Source organism: Schistocerca americana, chromosome X, assembly GCF_021461395.2.
Source record: "Schistocerca americana isolate TAMUIC-IGC-003095 chromosome X, iqSchAmer2.1, whole genome shotgun sequence".
In the NCBI taxonomy this organism is placed as follows: Eukaryota; Metazoa; Arthropoda; class Insecta; order Orthoptera; family Acrididae; genus Schistocerca; species Schistocerca americana.
In genome coordinates this window covers 734084637-734101613 of record NC_060130.1, presented here as the reverse complement: position 1 = coordinate 734101613, position 16977 = coordinate 734084637, and the positions used below count along the sequence as shown (strand labels likewise).

Below are 16977 nucleotides of genomic sequence, written 5' to 3'. Positions count from 1 at the left end.
CATACATACATACATACATACATGCTTACATACATTAATCCTTGTTCCATAGACCATGAATACGACATTTCTAAATGATGTGGAACGTGTCACTTCAACATAAGTTTTCTTTACACAAAATAATTAATTATACTTTTTTTTCTTTTTTTTTTGTACAGTTACTACTTCATATCTAAGAATTCATCTAATGAGTAGAAGGAGTTGTCATTCAGAAATTCTTTTAATTTGCTTTTAAATGTTGGTTGGCTATCTGTCAGACTTTTAATACTATTTGGCAAGTGACCAAAGATTTTTGTGGCAGCATAATTCACCCCTTTCTGTGCCAAAATGAGATTTAATCCAGAATAATGAAGATCATCCTTTCTTCTAGTGTTGTAGCTAAGCACTTCGCTGTTATTTTTGAATTGGGATGGGTTATTAATGACAAATTTCATAAGTGAATACATGTATTGCAAAGGTACTGTGAATATCTCAAGTTTCTTAAATAAATGTCTGCAAGGTGATCTTGGGTGGGCTCCAGCTATTATTTTGATTACACACATTTGTGCAATGAATACTTTCTCTCTTAATGACGAATTGCCCCAAAATATGATGCCATATGAAAGCAGTGAATGAAAATAGGCATAGTAGGCTAATTTACTGATATGTTTATCACCAAAATTTGCAATAACCCTAATAACATAAGTAGCTGAACCTAACCGTTTCAGTAGATCAATTTATCATCAATGCACACACCCAGAAATTTTGAGTATTCTACCTTAGCAACAGACTTCCATTCATAGTCTATATTTATCAATGGTGTTATGCCATTTACTGTACAGAATTTTATAAACTATATTTTCTCAAAATTTAGTGAGAGTCCATTTGCAGAGAACCACTTAATAATTTTCTGAAAGACATTATTCGCAATTTCCTCAGCTGATTCTTGCTTCTTGGGTGTGATTACTATACTTGTATCATCAGCAAAAAGAACTAAATTTGCATCTTCGTGAATATAGAGCGGCAAGTCATTAATATGGGACACCATTCTTGATACCTCCCCAGTTAGAGGACTCTGCTGGTTTTTGTAGACTATCTGTACTGTTAATTTCAACCTTCTGCGTTCTTCCAGTTAAGTATGAATTAAACCATTTGTGCACTGTCACTCATACCACAATACTTAAGCTTATCTAGAAGAATTTCATGATTCACACAATCAAAAGCCTTTGAGAGATCACAAAATGTCCCAATGGATGATGTTTGGTTATTCATTGCATTTAATATTTGATCAGTGAGAGCATATATAGCATTTTCTGGTGAAAGGCCTTTCTGAAAACCAAATTGACATTTTGTTAGTACTTCATTTATACAAATATGTGATGCTACTCTTAAATACACTACTTTTTCAAGAATTTAGGATAAAGCTGTCAGAAGTGAGACTGGGCGGTAGTTGTTAGCATCAGATCTATCCCCTTTTTTATGCAATGGTTTAACAATAGCATATTTCAGTCTATCTGGAAAAATTCCCTGTTTCAGTGAGCTACTACATATGTGGCTGAGAATCCTACTTACTTGTGGGGAACAAGCTTTTAGTTCTCTGTTGGAAATGCCATCAATTCCATGTGAGCTTTTACTTTTGAGTGAATTTATCATTTTCCTAATGTCAGTAGGAAAGGTGGGTTGAATTTCAATTTTAACAAATTGCGTAGGTACCGCCCCTTCCATATACTGCCTTGCATTTTATAATAAATAGCTGGAACCTATTTTCTCTACAACACTTAAAAAATGATTAGTAAAAATGTTTTCTACTTCTGACTTCTTGTTAACAAACTTTTCATTGTGTTTGTTAGAAATACCATCTTCCTGTGCTCTCGGTTGCTCTGTTTCCCTTTTCACAATATTCCAAATTGTTTTAATTTTATTATCAGATTTGCTAATCTCAGACATAATGCACATACTTCTGGACTTTTTAATAACTTTCCTTTATATAGGGCAGCAGTTTTTAAAATGTTTCATTGTTTCGGGATCATTACTACTCCTAGCTATGAGATACATTTCCCCCTTCTGTTTACAAGATATTTTTATCCCTTTAGTGAGCCACCGAGTGAGGTGGCGCAGTGGTTTGACACTGGACTCGCATTCGAGAGGACGACGGTTCAATCCCGCGTCCGGCCATCCTGATTTAGGTTTTCTGTGATTTCCCCAAATCGCTCCAGGCAAATGCCGGGATGGTTCCTTTGAAAGGGCACGGCCGACTTCCTTCCCCATCCTTCCCTAAGCCGATGAGACCGATGACCTCGCTGTCTGGTCTCCTTCCCCAGATAACCCAACCCAACCTTTAGTGAGCCATGGCTTTTTACGTGGTTTCTTACCATTGTATTTCACTGTTTTCTTAGGGAAACTGTTTTCAAATATACTCACAAAGGTATCATGAAATGGGTTAAATTTTAAATTAGCATCATGTTCCCTGTACACCCCATCCAGTCTAACTGTTGCAAGTGTTAGATCGTTAATGGAACGCACTATTTTGGAGGACTGTTTTGCATTACTGTTTGGAGCTATATCATATACTGTAACTAGCTGTGCATCGTGATCAGACAGACCATTCTTAACAGGAAAAGTTTTTATTTGATTGAATTTATCTTGGTCTATGAAAATGTTATCTAATAGTGTGCTGCTTTCCTGTACCACCCGAGTAGGAAAATCAATAACTGATGTCAAATTGAAAGAACCAAGTAATACTTCAAGGTCACGATTTCTGTCTGACCCTTTCAGAAAATCTACGTTGAAATCCCCACAAATTCCTTTGTCTGATAGGTAGCATAACAAAGACTCAAAGTTCTTCAAAAATAGTTGAAAATTTCCCAATGGGGAACTATACATGGCTACAATTATAAAAGTGCCTTTATTCTGTTTAAGCTCACATGCACATCCTTCTGTGTGTTGCTGTATGCAAAATTTTTGAGTTTCCAAATTTTTCACAATATGGCAACTCCCCCTCTCTCCATAGCGTCTCTACTTATATGTGCTGAAAGCTTATATCCACCTACATATACCATTTCCATACCTGTGACTGTATGATGTTCAGACAGGCATAGTACATCTATTCCACTCTCAGTTTCTAAATCTTCTATACAAACAAGAAGCTCATCTACTTTATTTTTCAATCCCCTGATATTCTGATGCAATATATTAACATTATTTTTCACTGTACTGTTATGACAATCTTGTGATATTTTCACATCATTAGTATCTGCCTGTCTGAACTTTTCATTAAGCTTAATTTCAATCAATGTAGGATGATTGGATACTGATCTTAGCCTAAAAAAGTTCTCCCGTGAGTTTCAGTGCCCCCTCCCCCCTAAAGAGTTTGCTATCATCCCAGCCAGTTTACCCTTTCCTTTCCTATGGAGATGCAGGCCATGTCTTGTGAAGTCCCACCTATCAATACCATCAACAGGAACCAAACCTATGCTGACAAAGAAGCCGCCCGAAGCAGCTGATCTAGCTCCATATTGACCCTCCTGACAGAGCTGTTCAATTGGGGCCAGTCATACCGCATGAAAACAAGAACCAAGCCAACATTTGTACGATTCTTTCTCTAAGAAGCCCTTTTCCAAAGATCCTCCTTTCAATGTTGAAATTTATTTTCTTCAATGTACGAAGTAGTTTGTGGTGCTCAAATGTACTTTTCTCATGAATCTCCTTCATTTGCAACATAAGTATGAGGAAGATTTGCACTAGGCCTCTGAATATCTTATAATGCTTTAATTTTTCATTCTAACCTGTTGACTGCCTGACCTTGTGGATAATTTTTGAGTCCATTGAATAGTTACAGCAACAGTATGTCAGCTCTGTTTTTGTTGTATTTTCACGCTGAAGCTGGTAGTGTGTGTGTTTTATCTTATGGTGCCGAATGATAGAAAAATTTTGATGGCACAGGTGCAACTAAGAGTTGACATACGAGGTGCATTCAAGTTCTAAGGCCTCCGATTTTTTTTCTAATTAACTACTCACCCGAACTCGATGAAACTGGCGTTACTTCTCGACGTAATCGCCCTGCAGACGCACACATTTTCCACATCGCTGACGCCATGATTCCATGGCAGCGGCGAAGGCTTCTTTAGGAGTCTGTTTTGACCACTGGAAAATCGCTGAGGCAGTAGCAGCACGGCTGGTGAATGTCTTTCATTGTTGGAAAAAGCCAAAAGTCACTAGGAGCCAGGTCAGGTGAGTAGGGAGCATGAGGAATCTCTTCAAAGTTGTTATAACGAAGAAACTGTTGCGTAACGTTAGCTCGATGTGCGGGTGCGTTGTCTTGGTGAAACAGCACACGCGCAGCCCTTCCCGGACGTTTTTGTTGCAGTGCAGGAAGGAATTTGTTCTTCAAAACATTTTCGTAGGATGCACCTGTTACCGTAGTGCCCTTTTGAACACAATGGGTAAGGGTTACGCCCTCGCTGTCCCAGAACATGGACACCATCATTTTTTCAGCACTGGCGGTTACCTGAAATTTTTTTGGTGGCGGTGAATCTGTGTGCTTCCATTGAGCTGACTGGCGCTTTGTTTCTGGATTGAAAAATGGCATCCACATCTCATCCATTGTCACAACTGATGAAAAGAAAGTCCCATTCATGCTGTCTTTGCGCGTCAACATTGCTTGTCAACATGCCACACGGGCAGCCATGTGCTCATCCGTCAGCATTCGTGGCACCCACCTGGATGACACTTTTCGCATTTTCAGGTCGTCATGCAGGATTGTGTGCACAGAACCCACAGAAATGCCAACTCTGGAGGCAATCTGTTCAACAGTCATTCGGCGATCCCCCAAAACAATTCTCTCCACTTTCTCGATCATGTCGTCAGACCGGCTTGTGCGAGCCCGAGGTTGTTTCGGTTTGTTGTCACACAATGTTCTGCCTTCATTAAACTGTCGCACCCACGAACGCACTTTCGACACATCCATAACTCCATCACCACATGTCTCCTTCAACTGTCGATGAATTTCAATTGGTTTCACACCACACAAATTCGGAAAACGAATGATTGCACGCTGTTCAAGTAAGGAAAACGTCACCATTTTAAGTATTTAAAACAGTTCTCATTCTCGCCGCTGGCAGTAAAATTCCATCTGCCATATGGTGCTGCCATCTCTGGGACGTATTGACAATGAACGCGGCCTCATTTTAAAACAATGCGCATGTTTCTATCTCTTTCCAGTCCGGAGAAAAAAAATCGGAGGCCTTAGAACTTGAATGCACCTCGTACTATGTTGCAAAATGCATAAAACATTTTTAATTTCAGGAGACTGTTGGACACTAAAATTTTCTATTTTATATGATAATGCTTTTGCTATCCCACATCATCATCATCATTTTGTCAGAGCTTCATAAATTATTCTGTTCCACTGCTGTTAAAGAGCTAGTTAATTTTATGCTCCGTTACTGCTCTCTTCTTCATCATTAGCCTTTGTGTTCTGGTGTGTTGTCCACTGTTTCTCCTTCATAACATACACTTGTCACATGAGCTGTGTTGTGTTGATTTTTTGATTTGATTGGCCATCTCAGAGCACTAATCATGGTGCTACATTGTTAAACTCGAGGATCCCTTTTGGGAAAACTTGGTCACAAATTGTAGTGCAAGCATTTAGGATTTTTGTATTTCCCTAAACAACATTAGATGAATACCAGTATAATTTCTCTGAAGTGACCGAGCGAGGTGGCGCAGTGGTTAGCACACTGGACTTGCATTCAGGAGGACGACGGTTCAATCTCGTCTCCAGCCATCCAGCCTACACCACTGCAATTTCATAACCACTTCTACAACCCTTTAGATCACATAACATCAACAGATACGAAGAAAGTAAATTGGAAAAAGAAAACACTTCATGGCAAGCACCCGTATCATCTAACACAGCCACACATCGATCAAGACGCATCCAACACATGGCTAAGAAAAGGCAATATATACAGTGAGACAGAAGGATTCATGATTGCAATACAGGATCAAACAATAAACACCAGGTATTACAGCAAGCATATTATTAAAGATCCCAATACCACAACGGATAAATGCAGACTTTGTAAACAACAAATAGAAACAGTAGATCACATCACAAGCGGATGTACAATACTAGCAAATACAGAATACCCCAGAAGACATGACAATGTCACAAAAATAATACATCAACAGCTTGCCTTACAACATAAACTTTTAAAACAACACGTTCCTACATACAAGTATACACCACAAAATGTACTGGAGAATGATGAATACAAATTATGCTGGAACAGAACCATTATAACAGATAAAACAACGCCTCATAACAAACCTGACATCATACTCACCAATAAAAAGAAGAAATTAACACAACTAATCGAAATATCCATACCCAATACAACAAATATACAAAAGAAAACAGGAGAAAAAATTGAAAAATACATCCAACTGGCTGAGGAAGTCAAAGACATGTGGCATCAGGATAAAGTTGACATCATACCAATTATACTATCAACTACAGGAGTCATACCACACAATATCCACCAGTACATCAATGCAATACAGCTACATCCAAACATATATATACAACTACAGAAATCCGTAATTATTGATACATGTTCAATTACCCGAAAGTTCCTAAATGCAATATAACACATACCGTACAGTTAAAAGGAAGTGACGCTTGATCAAGGTCCGCGTCACTCCATTTTTAACCGGGCTTAACGTCTGAGAAAGTGAAGGAAATAATAATAATAATAATAATAATAATAATAATTATTATTATTATTATTATTATTATTTCTCATGCCATTTCCTTTCTTTTGGTAGATTAAAAAACTTCTGGTCTGAAAACATAATATTTGAGTATCTTAGGATTGTGATTACATGTAATTCTGTTTGGTAAGTAGCAGCTTTCATTTTCTTTCTTTGACTGACATTTTATTTCTTTTTAGAACATTTTATGTATAAATGTTCTTGTTTTAAAGATTTTATTTCTTTTTAAAAAGTCTGAAGTTTATACTAGTGAGCTGGTAAGTTGGTGTGTTGAAGACCTCAAACAGTTTATCTAATCTTGGTTAATTTATTTCATTTATATTTTTATTAATTGTCTGCAGGTATAGCACAAAACCAAAAGAATTTGTTCTGGAATGTGCGCCTCATCAACCAGGTGAATTAGATAACACTTTAGAGGATATCGTCACTGATGTGTTAAACTTTATTCAGGATCATCGATACGATCCATTAGAAGTGTATGATGATGAATTTTTTGAGGAGCTGAAGGATATTCCTGACCCGAAATCTGATCCACTAAAAATCCTCAATGAATTCTTAGATGTGCTACACACACTAGGTGAGTATTTGATACAAGGTCTTTTAATGCATGTTTATCTTAGAATATCCAATAATATGTTATTCAGCTTCCGTTTGTATGCAGTGAGCTTAGACCAAGTACTTGTCAAGGGGTATGACTGCTGATTGACTGCTGTTATGTCATTGTATTTGACTTTTCTATGTACAAATGAAAGAGGCGAGTAGAAAGCAGTGAAAAAGCTAATAACCTAATAAACATAGGTGCAGAAATCAATGGTTTTTCCATTACAACTTATTATGACTGAGTACATGAACACCTTATAACAAGAGCCACAAGGTTCCAGCCTGCAGATATGCACGAGGACAAACACAGTGCAAGTGTTCCAGGTGGCTACCATGGCAGGCTTCAGCATGTCTCCTCGTCGATGACCAATATACATTCAAAAATCTCAGGCCTGTACCAAATACACTGACAGACATCCAAAATGCGTTTCTGGAGTTTATCAACACTGTCTGGAGTCTACAGGGCTGGGGTACAGCAAAGCTTTTAAATATCCCCCCCCCCCCCCCCCCCCCCCCCCCCCCCCCACACACACACACACAAAAGCCAGTGAGTTCAAGTCACGGGACCTGGGAGACCTTGGTATTGGCAAGCCACAACCTAATGAACGTGTTGTTGAAACACTGTGTACCAGTATGATATAATTAAATGGGGGCAGTTTATCATTTTGTAATATATGCCTAATTTGCAGAGTTTCGAAATAAATGTAGCCTTTAACATTAACTGTGTTGTAACATTCACGTGTCTACACTGGTGTATTTGTTGTTATCACGGAAATTAGTGGCTGCTGGAAGTATGTTTATTGTGATCAGTTGCTTGCTTCATTGTGCTCTACTGCACCCATTGCATGTGTGTCTATAATAGTTAAACACCATGTAAACTTTAGCTGATGACAATGACACGATTGGCAGCCTGAGAGCATTTTATGGAATGTTAGTGTCACAAGACTCTGCATCCTTATACAGGGTGAACCATGACTTTCAGAGGTTGTTCAGGGATATCTACTGAGTATTTTGATACAGGGAACCAACAGTCTCTGGCAGCTCTTTGCAGAGTTATTGCATTTCATTTCGTTCCTTATCCCAATTAGTTTTGAATCCGTATTGCACTTGTGATAGTGCACAACAGTCCAAATATTGACGATATATGCTGTTTCTCTTGTTTCCGTGTGCTCACGGTATTTGCTGTTGATGACAGGGTGCCCTCATCACTTCATTGCCCTCAAGTTTGCATTCAGTACTGCTCGATTCTCCCTAGGGTTGTATTTTCCGACAGCGTTAGTTGTGCATTAACAGAGACTGATAGCATTAATATGGTTAGGTTTATTGATGAAGAGTTAGCCAATATGCACTTTGTGTGTGGATTTACTGAATGCATTGGAAGGACTTCACAAAGACACTTTTCTGAGCTATTCCCACTCCAATGACAACCACATCACTATACTTTTGCAATTGTACATAGGTTTCTATGAGAAACTTGATCCTTTTGTGTTAGAACATGAGATACTGACTGTGTAAGGCATGCCAGAACACCTGATATGGAACAAATGTGTTACATACAATTGGTGATGTAGTTGGCACATTGCACAAACTATGAACACAACCAGTCTACTGTTTTGAGTCTTAAATGAACAGCAATTGCACCCGTATCATCCACAGAAGGTGCGATCATTGCAGCCATCAGACTACCCATTTTTAGGACATTTGTATATTGGTTCCTGCAGCTCTGTACAGAAAACCCCAATTTTCCTGCCTTCATATTGTTTATACCTTAGGCCATGTCTACAAGAGAGGACAAAAGTGGGAGTAGCCGTGTATGGGATGACAAAAATCCACACGCAGTGGTGCGTCAATCCTTATTTGGCAGACACTTGCTGTGAATTTATGGGCTCATGTTGTCAACAATTTGTGATTGGTCTTTACCTACTTCCTGATACATTGAACAGAGACATGTATAGAATGTCCCTTCAAAATCTCCTCCCACAGTTCCTATATGATGTGCCACTGAGAATCCATCAGCTTATGTAGTTTCGACATAATGGTGCTCCACTGCACTTGGAAACTGATGTTATGAACCACACTGAAATACAGTTTGGACGACAATGGATTGATTGCAGTGATCCTGTTCCATATCCAGCTCAGTCACAAAACAGTACACCAATGAACTACGGGTCATTACATGTCAAAACAGGCAATAATTCAAGGATTTGTAACTCTGTATTTTAGATTTTCACAAAACTTTGCATATTTGCGTATACTTCTAACGTAGGAATTTCTGCAATATCTTTCTGGTCTCATACTACAACTGTGATCCTTTCAAAAAACACAGACAAACAGTTAAAAAATATCTGAGGTCAGTTTGCTTGTCTTTTATATTAAGTGCTAAAAGAATCTATGTAAAACCAGGCCAAAAACTGTACACAACATGTCGTAAGATTTGTGAACAGAAAACTGACATCAGTGAGAAAAACGAAACTGATGGGTGGAGGTGACATTTCACAAATCAGTACTAAAAAGTCAAAGTATTGAGGATGCAAATAAAACTTAAACATGATTTTAGGTGCTCTCCCTGAGAACTGCACTCCATTCCAAATCATAGCAAGGCTTCATATGGAAAAAAGAAGCTAGAAAAAGTGAAACATGTTTTGGAAAGAAAGGAGTGCCGGACATTAGATTGCAGTATTGAAGATTCTGACCATAGAGAATATACTCGTATGTTAGCAGGAGCAAAAGACAAAGTTAGCATTCAGAAGAATGTGTATATGCAAAAAAGATACATCCTTTGCAACTTTAAGAGAAATGTACTCTTGTTGTAAATGGGAGAATCCAAACATTAACATTGGTCTTTCTAAATTTTGTTCACTAAGACCGAAGTGGTGTATTCTAGCTGGTGCTGCCATCACTCATTCAGTGTGTGTGTGTGTGCACATGGATGGTATCCACCAAAATGTGAAACTGCATTTGGATGCAGAACACTGAAGAAACATACAAAGAACTTATAAAAATATCTTGTATGTGACTGAAAACTACGACTGCATACTTACTCACTGTGGTAATTGCCCCAGTGATGACAAACTGTCAGAATTATGAAAACAGAAATTAGCTTATAAATATGCTGATGATGAAATTGAATTCATCCGGTGGATAAAAGATCCATGGGCAGAACTGATAAAGCAGTATGCAACCATTGGTGAATACATATACTTCTTGGTGACAAAATTATAGGCACTTAAACCACACTCATTTATATCTAAGTGTCAGTCAAAAGCATTGAAAAAACTGAAAGAAAATTTAACCACAGAAAAAGTAATTCTATAAATAAACTTTGCTGAAAACTACAGTTTTGTAATTCAGAGAAATTCAGAGTTACCACTGGACAAGAAGCAGCTGTACAGTCCATCCCATGTGTGTTTATGTGGTAATGGGTAATTGGCTGGCGAGCATTATCCACTAGTGAAGAAAGTGCATTGTTTCACTAATGGATGTGTTGCTCAATATAAGAATAGAAAATGCTTTAAAAATTTGTGTTGAGAAAAGCTAGTCTTCAACTAGTGGATGATGCACAAATAACAAATGCATCTGGTGTTTTATGATTTCTGCAAAGCTAATATTGACAATTTTGTTTCACTTATTAGAGAAAGTCAATATAGATTTCCTATGCAAGAACCTTGAGAAGAGATTTTCAACAACCCGCACAGTATGTGGTACCAGGAATTTTCACAATTAAAACCACTTTCTCGTGATCCTTTAGAGATTAGAAGAGTAATGTCTTCTGAATAGCCTTCCTGATTTTTTTTTCCTTCAATGAAAATGCCTCACAATGGACATGCACTCATCCTCAACAAAATTCTTTTGTAACAGCTGTATATGATGACACGCGCTACTTTGGCTTCACCAGAAATGTCTGTGATGAAGAAAGAGACATTGAACTACTTTTTCTCTACCCACCTGGACCAGCAGTGTCATTCTTTTGAACTGAGAAGGAAGACTCTTGTTTTGTGCCTTTGAGAAAACATTTTATGTGCTGTTGGTGTACCTAAATCAACGTCATTAGGCAGAATGTGTTACTTTAATGAAAAAGATATGACGTTAACAGAAAGTAATATGTCACAGTGGATTAAAAACAGAGGTGCTCTTAAAAAGTTTCATTGATAGTTTCAGGGATCTTCACTGCTGAACATTTACATTTTAAATTAACATTAGTGTCACTAGAATAATTGTTGTTTAAAGATGCTAATTTGACACCCTAAATAAAGTTAATCCATGTAATGAAAATGTTTCAATTAAACTTTATAACTTTTTGCACTGTACTTTCATGAGGCAGCCTTACTATAGGTTGTCAGTTTGCATAATGTGATTTGAATGACCTTCTGAACAGTGATGTGATATATGTTATATGAATATCCAATACCTATCAAAACTCAGGGAGATGCTTCTTATTATTTTTTCTTAAAAAAATTTTCGATAAAAATAAATCTTGTATCAGCTGTCAGAAAGTGTTTTACATATTTAAAAATCACTGTTTGAACCAGAACAGCTCAAGTTGATTTTCTACATTCCCATAAGTCAAGAATAGCTGTTAATTTTTTTCCCAATAAAGATCCATTCCTTCTGTGACATCTGGGGAAACCTGATAGTGATGTGTTGAAAATAAGATACTTTCTGTTATTATTGCCTGAAGTAATGCAATCCAAATGACAAACTTCAGCTGCAGCATTTACATTTGTAAAAAAAATTCCATTTTTCCCCCTCAAACAACATGAAGTATGTGGAGAAATTTTGCATAGGCTATTGCCATGCAGAAAGTAACAAGTAGAAAAAGTTTCGTGAAAATCTGAAGCAGTGGGTGTCAGGGATGGATGGTCTTATTTAGAATTATCACTTTTTTCATCACAACACAAAGTACTGTGATTTCAGATTTGTGTGTGTGTCCATTCGTAGAAAACCCATTAATATTTTTTTTATTACAATGTCTACTGTCTTGGGAATTATTTAAGACCAGTTGTAAGTTGCCACCAGGTTGGAGAAATGCGGTGTTGGAGAAATGCGATATAAGCATTTTTCAATGTGTCTGTACTTTTTCCGAAAATTGGAAAGTGACACACACTGAATTTTTTGTGTGTGTGTATATATATATATATATATATATATATATATATATATATATATATATATATATATAACTTTACGGCTTAAATAATTACATGTCTGTTAAGTGTGTGTGTCTCTTAACTTAAAAAAAAAAAAATTCAACTCAAAAGCTTCATAAACACCTGAGTTATGGGCATTTATGTAGGTAGGTACCATTTTGCATTGAAATTCGTGCAGAACCCAGTTAGCTGAATACCACTACATTTAAAATTCGATATAAAAAAAGAAAAAAAAAATGTTTTAGCCTGAGAGCAAAGAGATTTTGTACAAGTTCTTACGTTATAACTATAAGCAAATGTGCAAAATTTCATGAAATCTGTGATGGGCGACATGACCTGTTTGATTTGATGTGGAATGACCCCTACTTCTTCAGAAGGCATGTGAAGGACTTAGTTCACAAGACTCCAGTTGGTTCTTGCACACACCTGATTGCTAGGTTCATTGCAGCCAAAGAAGTATTATGCCAAACTCATGGAATTCTCGAGGATGTAATTCAGCCTATGGTGTGTCACTGTACACTCTGCTGTGATCGTGGTGGTAGACAATTTGAACAGTACCTGTAAGGGAACAGTTCTGCATTTGTTACCTGCTGTGCTATAAACTGACAGAACAGAGTGAACACACTGTAATAAAAGTGTATAGGAACTGCTATAGGGATTTTGATCAGGTTTTGGGTAATAGATACACTGGTTCATGAGCAAGGTGTTTGTTTATAATTTATAAAATGTCAAACAAACTGACTGAATTATGATGTATTAAAGTTAAGTTGTGAAAATGATACAATTTCCACATAGAAAACAGCCGCCATAACTCGAGAGAGCAGCAGTGCCTTGAGACAGTGGAAAGCTTGACTAAATCCTAATTTGGTGTGATGGTCTAGTGCTAAGCATTTGACTACCAGCTGAAAGATTGTAGGATTGAATCCTGGCTAAGTCACTTTTTTCACTCTGTCTCATAATCTAGCATTCACCTCTCATTCATGTGGAGATTCGCCAGAAATGAAATGTGGCCTGGATTCCATGTTACACTGTATCTCCCCTTTTCCTGGTGGATAACCGGTAAGGGACATGCAAGTCACTTGAGTGACATTCAGTTGAATGTAGATGTTTCAGAACACGTGCACAACGAAAAAACCTGTGAATCCAAAACCTGTGGTATTTATTTATGCATAAAGTAAAATGCAGCATTGGCTGCACCTTTATTTTGTTTATATAATGAAAGGAAAGTTTTGCAGAAGCACAGAGATGACTCAACTTTCGGCGTTCTGCTTTCCTTGAATCAAACCTAGATTTGCACAAAATTCCTTGTGTGACGTGGCAAAGAAGTCGGCCACAAACAATTCACGATGAAGAATTGCGGCAACGAGTCTCAAAAATGCATCACAGTGAATACTCAGCTTCACAAGAGGAGTGCTGTAACACAAGATTGACATGCACATTATGCATGTTTTTTTCTTATTTTTTGTTTTATTTGTGTTACCTCAGCCAGACTCTGATACATACTGAATCACTCACACACACACATACACCTCCCCCTGTGGGTCCGGGGGTTAGAATAGGCCCGAGGTATTCCTGCCTATTGTACGAGGTGACTAAAAGGAGTTTCACACGTTTTGGCCTTTATGTGATGGTCCCCTCTAGGGTTAGACCTCCATTCCTCAAAATTTTCCTGAAGAGAGAGCCAATAGGAGAAGGGCGCCTTACAATGTGCATCGTGTCCATTGTGCATTGAAATCTTCAGTCCACTTTCTCGTCGTCGCATTGCAGTCCTACCCATTCTCCATCTCTTGGATGAGGATACCTTCCTGGGTGCGTTTTCCACCATGCACTATGCAGTTACGATTTCTGCGTCGACGATGACCATGGACTTCTTTGCACCTGATATCCAGCATGGTAGCCAGTTGGTTGTGGTGGGGCCCCCATGTATCCTGTTGGTTGTAGCCCCCTGACCACGCAGGGATCGCTCTGCTGATGCCTGCGCCGTTAACTCCCAATGTATGCCAAGGGGTAGATGCTCATCCTCCTGGGGCATCAGGATTCCCGGCAATGGCCATCGTGCCAGGTGGCCTTTGCTGCGGCTGGGTGGCGTCCGTGGAGAGGGCCCCTGGTCAGAGTGGGTGGCATCAGGGCGGATGACACGCGATGAAGCATAGTCCATCATCTCTTGCTGGTGGTGAAACACCAGCAGTCTCTAAGCGATCACGAGCTCAATTCAACGCACAGAAGTACGACCACAAATCGTTCCCCTCCTTGGCCACACCATGCGAGGAACATCAGGCTAAGGATGGCAGCAGATCTTATTCACGCTGGTATCTTGCGTGTTCGAGCACTGATGGGGAATCTTTCATCTACATCTCTACATCTACATACATACTCCGCAGAACGAGGGAAAAATGACTGCCTATATGCCTCTGTATGAGCCCTAATCTCTCTTATCTTATCTTTGTGGTCTTTCCGCAAAATGTAAGTTGGCGGCAGTAAAATTGTACTTCATTCAGCCTCAAATGCTGGTTCTCTAAATTTCCTCAGTAGCGATTCACGAAAAGGACACCTCCTTTCCTCTAGAGACTCCCATGAGGATGAAGCCTCAGTTTGTTGTTGAGTATTTAGAGAACAAGTTCGGGGAGGTGGAGGGCTTGTCCAAAATGAGATCTGGGTCATTCTTGATCAAAACGGCATCCTCAGCTTGTGACAAGCTGGGGGATGTTTCTGTAACCATCATGCCCCATAAGAGCTTAAATATGGTCCAGGGTATCATATTCCACAGAGACCTTCCTTTGCAATCCGCCGATGAGCTGTGCGCCAATTTAGAACGGCGAGGTGTGCATTTCGTCCTGCATGTCCACCGGGGTCCGAAGGATAATCAAGTTTGCCACCGGTGCCTTCATCTTAGCCTTTGAGGGTGATAAATTGTCCGAGAAGATCAAGGTGATGGTCTGCTGGTGTGATGTAAAGCCCTATACCACTCCCCCGATGCAGTGCTTTAAGTGCTGGAAGTTCGGCCATTTGTCTTCCCACTGTGCTTCCAGTATCACATGCTGAGATTGTGGACGCCCATCACATCCCAATACTCCATGTGCCCTGCCTCCCATCTGTGTCAACCATTCGCATTGCTCGCCTGACTGCAGGATTCTCCAGAAAGAAAGGAAAATCATGGAGTACAAGACCCAGGACCGACTGCCCTACACTGAGACTAAGAGAAAATTTGAACGCCTGCATCCTGTGTGTATGACGTCGTCTTACACTGCCGCTATGACAGTTCTGGCACCATCAGCTCTGCCAACCCAGGTCACCTCTTAGAGCCGGAAGACTACACACTTGCCCCCTTGATGGTGGGGGCTATTTACCTCCCTGTTGGTTCTGCACCACCTACTTCAGGAGCAACCCCCCCCCCCCCCCCCCCCCTCCTCAACCATCGGGGACATCCGTCCCCACTTCTAAGTCGGAGAAGTGTAAGTCTTCTTCGGCTTCTCTCACAAGGAAGGAGTCCCTTGGGTCACTCCCTTCCCAGGTTTCTTCTAGTCGGAAAGATGACACCCGCCAGTGGCTGAAGAGCCCAAAAACAGCTGGTCGTAGGGCTTCACACTCATCCTCAGTCTTGGAAACTGAGACAGTGAAGTCCTGCCAGCTAGGGAAACCTAGAAGTTCTGCGGCTGAGGATGGGGTGGAGATTTTGGTGTCCGCTGAGGACCTAGATCTCGCCAGACCCTCAGACACAATGGATATAGACTGCTCAGGCAATAAATCAGTGGCAGCAGGTGACTTTGAGGCGTAAACTGCCTCATTCAATGTTCCATGCCTTCCCAGTCTCACAATGTCATCCTGCAGTGGAATTGCGGCGGTTTTTTCCACCGCCTGGCTGAGCTACAGCAACTGTTAAGTTTTACACATGCTATCTGCATTGCCCTCCAGGAAACCTGGTTCCCAGCAATGCGGAACCTATTCCTCCGCAGCTATAAAGGGTATTACACGAACTGTAGCGACTATAATAGAGTGTCAGGTGGAGTTTGCGTTTATGTCCTAAACTCGGTCTGTAGTGAACATGTGCCCCTTCAAACCCCTCTTGAAGCTGTGGCTGTCAGAATAAGGACGACATAGGAAATAACTGTCTGCAGTGTATATCTTCCTCCAGATGGTGCAGTACCCCTGAATGTATTAGCTGCACTGATTGATCAACTCCCTAAACGTTTCCTACTTCTGGGAGATTTTAATGCCCATAACCCCTTGTGGGGCCGTCCAGTGTGGCCGAGCGGTTATAGGCGCTTCAGTCTGGATCCGCGTGACTGCTACGGTCGCAGGTTCGAACCCTGCCTCGGGCATGGATGTGTGTGATGTCCTTAGGTTAGTTAGGTTTAAGTAGTTCTAAGTTCTTGGGGACTGATGACCTCAGATTTTAAGTCCCATAGTGATCAGAGCCATTTGAACCCTTGTGGGGTGGTACCATTCTTACTGGCCGTGTCTCTTTAAATACTGGGGC

The 16977-nt window shown here is 39.8% G+C and overlaps 1 protein-coding gene across 1 annotated transcript in view; it reads left to right on the top strand.

Annotated features, from left to right (window-relative positions):
• The window catches only part of LOC124555324 (endoribonuclease Dcr-1-like), a 290534-nt gene that overhangs the window by 71413 nt on the left and 202144 nt on the right, over positions 1–16977 (top strand). The window contains exon 7 of the mRNA XM_047129202.1: positions 7095–7330. Coding sequence (XP_046985158.1) covers positions 7095–7330 — 236 coding nt within the window. The remainder of the gene's footprint in view (positions 1–7094; positions 7331–16977) is intronic.